At 39.8% G+C, this 6,604-nt stretch overlaps 1 protein-coding gene across 3 annotated transcripts in view; it reads right to left on the bottom strand.

Moving 5' to 3' along the window:
• KDM1B (lysine demethylase 1B) overlaps window positions 1-6,604 on the bottom strand; it is a 28,283-nt gene that overhangs the window by 3,288 nt on the left and 18,391 nt on the right. For 2 of the 3 annotated variants that reach the window (XM_055799706.1, XM_055799704.1), the window contains exons 16-21: window positions 6,145-6,276; window positions 5,667-5,741; window positions 4,652-4,768; window positions 3,709-3,834; window positions 2,094-2,216; window positions 109-261 (exon numbers count right to left, since the gene is read on the bottom strand). In XM_055799706.1, the coding sequence (XP_055655681.1) occupies window positions 109-261; window positions 2,094-2,216; window positions 3,709-3,834; window positions 4,652-4,768; window positions 5,667-5,741; window positions 6,145-6,276 (726 nt within the window). The remainder of the gene's footprint in view (window positions 1-108; window positions 262-2,093; window positions 2,217-3,708; window positions 3,835-4,651; window positions 4,769-5,666; window positions 5,742-6,144; window positions 6,277-6,604) is intronic. The other variant, XM_055799705.1, reaches the window with a different exon arrangement.

Raw genomic sequence — 6,604 nt, 5'->3', positions numbered from 1 at the left:
TTGTGTAACAGAGTTTATGCTAGCTTTAGGTTAGCGGTGTTAGCAAAAGTTCTTTCATAAGAAATAGTTCTCCAAAAACCTTAAATCAACAGTAACAAAGATACTTACCTCACCAGCAAAAAAAATTTTCCCTTGTATGTCTTCAGCTATAATGTCATAAGCTTCACCACTGCCCCCTGTTTTCACAAAACTATATGCCATCTGGAGCCAAGGGTCTTTGCTCCACTGAGTAACAAAAAACTTCACTGGGTCAGGAACCTCCTGCATAATCAAAAGAAAAGTTATGCACTGCACAGAAAAGCTCATAATTGCATAGCTTGTTGTCATAAACAATCTCATGTAACCTTTTAGAGTATGTAGTAGCAGGATGATACAGATTAGATCACCTTCCAGAATTAAGTTCCTGTTTTATTTATTATAGTACTAACCACAAAGGTTAAAGAGTTCTCTTCAAAATACAGATACAATACCGATATTAACATCATTCAATATGTTTCTATGTATAATGTAAGCACTTCTTATCTTCATAAGGCATGCCACTTTCCTACTTCTAGCTGGTTAAATCTCAAAATGTAATCTTCATCATTTTATTCCGATGGAGAAATAACGTTTCTGATCATAGATAAGCAAAGGAGCTGGCTTGAAAGCTAGGGTAAGGGAGAGAACAGAAGGCCAGAGTGTTTGTAGCTAAGCCACGACAGTAATCCTGCGTGCTCTGTCACCTGGCAGCCACATTTCCACACAATTCTACCAAAAAGGGCCTGGCTGACAGTTGTATGACAGCTTAGTCAACTACAAATGCATCTTACTCTTGAGGAACTCGTGACAAGTAAAGAGAAGCACCCCTGGCTCCTCTTACACAGCGTGTGGTACCAACAACAGGCTGCTCTGCTCAGGTGGCACGTGAGGGGCTGAAGCTCAAGCAGTCGGGGGCCAGCCACGTGTGGCGAGGTGCGCAGGCACCCCAGGTTCTGGTGCAGCCGCGGAAGCTATCTTGTCTTTGAAAATCCCGCTGCGCTGGGGACAGATGCCTGAAATTCACAGCTGCGACAAACCAGGGAGACAGACAGGAAAATGTCTCTTCTAGACTCGAGTGGCACCAAAACCACAGACCTGTTCGCTACCTCTACACTCTTGTGAAGTCAAAAGAGCAGGTATGTGGACTTACACCGCACATGATGTGGTTAATTCTAAAGCATTACCAAAAGTATGTTTTCTAGGAAAACCGGAGCTTTCAGATGCCTAGCATCTGCACCATCCGTAAGGCTTGAGAGGTCACCCATGAACATGAACGCGAGCATTCCTTGGGATCTAACTGCTCTAAGGAATTGATCGAAGGCTCTGCTGTCTATAGAGTGGGAGGCACGTAACATTGCTAAGCAGTGGTTTTGGCTTGCCTCAGGCTTCTCTGATTTTCCTATTTGTTTTTATCCTAATGATGAGCTGGGGGAAGGAAAGGTAGAAATTTTTATCTTAATTTCTTTTTACGGTCAGGATGTAGGGCCCGTGATTGATGATTGTGCCTGTACCTCTATCCCAAGACAGCTCTGGAAGGGCTGGTTCTTACTAGAAGAGTACAGGGTTTGTTTCACTTGGTTTGGGGGTGTTGTAATTTCAGCTACTTTTTACATGGGTGTGAGTAAATCATAGTCAAATTCACCTTGCTTAAAGCTCTTATCGTGCATTTTAAGTGGTGATGACCGAACATGCACACAAACATCCCCCCAAGAAAACAACATTTGGAAAAAGTGACATCTAAGAAGGAAGTGTATTTGCGTTACCTGCCTAAAGCACTGATTTTAATTATTTTTCCTTTCTAAAAGCACTTTAAAGGATGATAGTTCATTTCTGGTTTTCCATTCATTACTGTTTTCCTTCAGGCAGATCTAAGATATCTCAATTCACATTTTTCACACGAGACCAAACATTGCGTTTCCAGAGTGTCTCGAAGGAAGCATATTCCCTCAGATTGACAAGAAAAGAAAAATAGTTTAAAGTGTCAAAGGTTTTGCTATACATCATGAAGTAATACAATCAAAAGGTCTGTCTGTCAGCAAGTTAATTCATCTCTTAATAAAAGAGGCTTCTCTTACCTGCTCCTTGAAGAGCTCTCGAAGTACAGTCATACACTGTTGCAGTATTTGTTTATCATCTAAATTCTTAATGGTCGTCACAGCATCTCCAGTGACCACTGACATTAAAATGCTTTGTTTGCTCTAAAAACAAGATATTAATGTGAGACCATTTTTAAATGATTAGGTTATGAAGTATTTCTCGAAGAGTCCCTTTTAATTGGTATTGACAGATTCTCAGTTGCAGAGCGACTTTTGTTCTAAAGTGGGTTTGATTCCTATTTCACAGTATTTATCAGTATTTATGCTCAAATCATCAACATCTCTGAGAACTTGTTCAAGATCTGTGTTACGGTCAGCCCCTTTTACCACTTGCTAAATCAACGGAAAAATTCCTATCTCTACCTACTTAAAGGCAACACTGAAAGATTTGACATTTATGGTGTTACTCTTTGTGACAGACCTCTTAAGCTGCAGTTCCATGCCAAAATTCCACCTCAACTGTACTGAAATGTCAAAAGGTGGTAACAAAGTACTTAAATACTAGTTAGATATGTTTTGGATTAGGCCAGTACTAAGTTCTAACCAGCAAATTTTGGCCCAAGAAATGAAAGCTCAGTTCTACTGATGTTTCCTTCTGCTTCAAGAAATCTCTACTACCATGCAGAAGTTTCGAAGATGAAGTGGTGACTATAAAATAGCGTACAGGTTCTCAACTCTCTTAAAGAACTGTCCCTCTCTCGTTTATATAAGGCAATTCTGTTGTTACTAAACTTGATCGCTAGCAGAGAATAGCTATCAAGCAAATTAAGAACTGTATTGAGTGTCCCTGGCAGCACCAGAGCACTGAACCTCATGGAGCACGGAGCTTAGAAGTATTGAAGATTCCTTGTTTAAGGGAAGTCACGGACAGGTACAGATATGCATTGTGTAGCAACAGAGCACAGTCTTCACAGGATGGTTTCCTTATGGAGTAAGCCATAAGGCTACAGAATGGCCTTTTAATTGTGGCCAAGTAGGAAGCAGCAGTTGTTGTAAGAGCATGAAAAAGTAAGATATAAACATCTAATGTGTCTGCTTGAAACGGGTGAGGAAGAGAAACGTGACGTCAGTGCACTGGTCTGAACTTGGTTTGAAATTCATGAGTTCGGGACTGACCCTACAGACCTCAGTCTCATACAAAACATAGTGTGGGTCTTTTCTTCTGCCATTCCACATAATTACTCAGGCTAGTGCAAGCCAGCAAGTATTAACAGAGCAGCATGGTCTTCTTAACAGGATTTTTAGCTGATTTAAATAAGGGACAAAAGCCCGAAACTGTAAGTGACCAGTAGACTTTTTCCCATATTAGTACATCTACAGTCAGGTATTACAGACTTGTTTTCAGGATAGTTTGAGAATAAAAACATTAACTTGCTTGTATAATATTTTGTATCTGAACACAGGAAAACATTCCCATTTACTACAGTGAAGTATCAATCAGCTTTTTCTGGATAAATAACCCTGCTTCCACTTCTTTTAACAGGTGCAGGGGTGGGGGGGAAGAAATAAACTTTCATTGTTCAGTAATTATTGCACCTAGTTTCCAAACTGAATTTCCAAAGGGCCAACAGAAAACACAGCTGGAATATGGTACCTCTGGATCCATGTCATAGAAAACACTGAAGAGCCCACGTTGGCTGGAATTGGGTGGAACATGACCAAAAAAATCAGCTCCTTGAATTTTACTGTCCCAAAATCTATAAGGAAACTGCAAGGCAATCTAGAGAGAGAGAGATTGAATTAAAGCATTTCACATCACAAAACTCGGAACTAGGCATGGTATATGGTTTTGTTCTTTTCCACTCAATTAAGAGACACCCAGTTCTATGAGAGGGTTTCAACAGAGAATGTATGGGCCTGTTCTCCAAGGGGGACAGGGAAGGAAAAAGAAAAAAGCTGGTCTCACAAATTGCAAATGCACAGACTGTCAGATTCACAATGGAATTCACTATGGAAAATGCTCAAGACATAATTTTTACAAGCCTGACATAGAACTTAGCGATCCCCATCCTGTGCGTGGGGTTTCTGGATCTTGCTTTTAAGTTTCAGCATTGTTATATTCCTGTTTGTGGCATTACTGCTGTTACTGTTTTGTTCTAAGCACACGTCTTACTAGGGATCTCTGCAGGAGAGGCTGTCTTTTTGCACTGGGAAAGGGTAGGAGATGTTACACTGGACAAATACACAACTTCCAGTATTCTTCTGAAACAGTTTTTGTATTTATTAGGTTGAAAGGACCTGGAATAAGCATATTGTTAGAATTTTGGAAGCTCTAAGACCATCATGAAGGCGTGCTCAAAATTATGTGCGAAGCATTTAAGCTGCGAAGCAATTCTGCAAACAATTTCTTTTAAAAAACCATTAAACTGGGAAATCAAAGAAACAGAAATACATGTTATTCCCAATAGCATTTTGCTCTTCTGGGCAATAAAACCAAATGCATAATAAATCCTGAGAAATACACAGCAAAAGCAGTGGGGACAAAGCAGCAAATGTTTCTATGAAAAGAAAAAGAAATATTATCTGAGATTACTTACCTTCTCAATGACTCCTGCTCCCAAACTATTAATGGCTTTAATTTTCTTTTCTGACAGTGGGGGATTAAACTGAATGGCATTTTTCTGAAGAAGGGCCAGTGGTACAGTCACTAATACCTGAAAGAAATAATTGCCATTACAACAGTAGCAAAAGCTGAACACTGCACTTAAGCCTCACAGCATCCTCTTAACATGGATTATTCTTGTAGGATGCAGTGTAATACTCACATCTCTAGATTAGTGTCTGGTTTTACTCCCCATTAAGGGGAACCACGTGCCTTACATTCAGGTGAAGACAGACCCTGCAGTTCACTGGGTTTAAGTTACAGTCTGTTGAATTGCTTGTATCAGAGTAGCTAACCATGACGCTAATTTTAATACCTCCTGTAAATTAGAGTCGATGGCTCTCAGATTAACAAAACTGTCTTTTTGAAAGGAAAAAAGATGGTCATTGTTTTGGCTTGTTTCTTCTTCCTTCACAGATCCCTTCCCTTTAAAATATGCTCAGTAACACCGTCGATGCATAAACTTGATTGAGATTGGATTGATACCATTTTAAAAATTACTAAAACCTAAGTTATACAGCATGAAGCAGGTAGGGATACAGGGAATAAGGAAGACTGGGAAGTACAGGTTGTCGAGTACTTCATACCAAAGGGAAACATTTTTATAGGGCAGATTCACATGCTAAATGGAGTAAAGCTGAGCAGAGAATGGAACCAGAAAACATAACTTACTTCAAAGACCCACAAAAATCTGTTTGCTTCACATTTTTAGTGAAGTAACCTTTATAGGTCTTAGTTCTTCAGATCAGCTAGTACCCAAAACTCTAGCATGCTCAATGAAAAGTAGGCTCCAAGACATCTAAATACATATGAGTTTTCATCTTCGAGTGGGGAGAAATTGGACTAAACAGTCTTCAGGGGCAGGGGGAGAACAACGAAAAGGACATGTACTGTTGTCAATATTGTTCGTGTGTTCCCTAAAATTCTTAATCTCAACATGTATTGGGTACCTTTTGTGTTGTCCACACTGTTCCATCTGCAGTAGTGACCTGTACTTCTTCACCAGAATAGTCAATACTCTGTACCTATTGAAGACAAATTGAAGATTATGCTACAAAGTCTACACATGCAATGTGAATTCAGATAAAAATAGCTAACACAGCACTAGTCTGCAAACCAAAAACTGAGAAACACAAATTTCCAGAGAAATACTGAAAGAAAAAAAAAAAAATTGCCTCCATGGAAGCTGAAAAAGAAAAATCATCATGATTCTAACATATAAGCTCATCATATCGTAATATTTAAATACTGATAGTCCTCAAAGAGGATTTCAGAAATGTTGGAATTTTCCTCTTTTTCTTTTAGACAAATCAAAATATTCACAAGCACAGATTTGCCTGGTCCAAAAGAACACAAAGATATGACTGGGTGCTTCAAAGCATTGGGTGCATCCAAGACAGGCACTGCATCAGCATTTTCCAGACTCACTGGGAAATTCAGCCGGATGTCCAGCCCTTCTGCCAATTTATCAATCACAGTAGAATATCCCACAGTTAGAAGAGTGTGATCTCCAGCAAACTGGGCAAAAAATTCATTGTGGTCCCATGAGCGTGCAGATACCTGTGGACAGAACACAACTAGCTGTCTCTACTGGGGAGGTGACATGGGTACTAGCAAAAGTCCCACAGTTTAGAGGAAGCCACCCAATTCCCTTCACAACTGGGAAAAAAAGGTGTATCACCAGAATGTATGGCAATGCTGGCAAAGGCCAACAGCCGCTATGCAACACATGAAATACTGGATTAAGAAACGTCCTAACATGGGCTGGTCATTAGCAGGTTCTGCTTGGTAGAGGGAACAAGGCAGGTAGTACAAAAATTCAGGTGGATTGCAGTGTATTTTATTTCAGTTTTCAGTCTCTAGCAAAGAAAACCTGTTTTACAGTCTT

Source organism: Falco peregrinus, chromosome 3 (genome assembly GCF_023634155.1).
Source record: "Falco peregrinus isolate bFalPer1 chromosome 3, bFalPer1.pri, whole genome shotgun sequence".
NCBI classification, from domain to species: Eukaryota; Metazoa; Chordata; class Aves; order Falconiformes; family Falconidae; genus Falco; species Falco peregrinus.
Note: the sequence above shows the minus strand (reverse complement) of the source record. Positions and strands in the feature narration are given on the sequence as shown.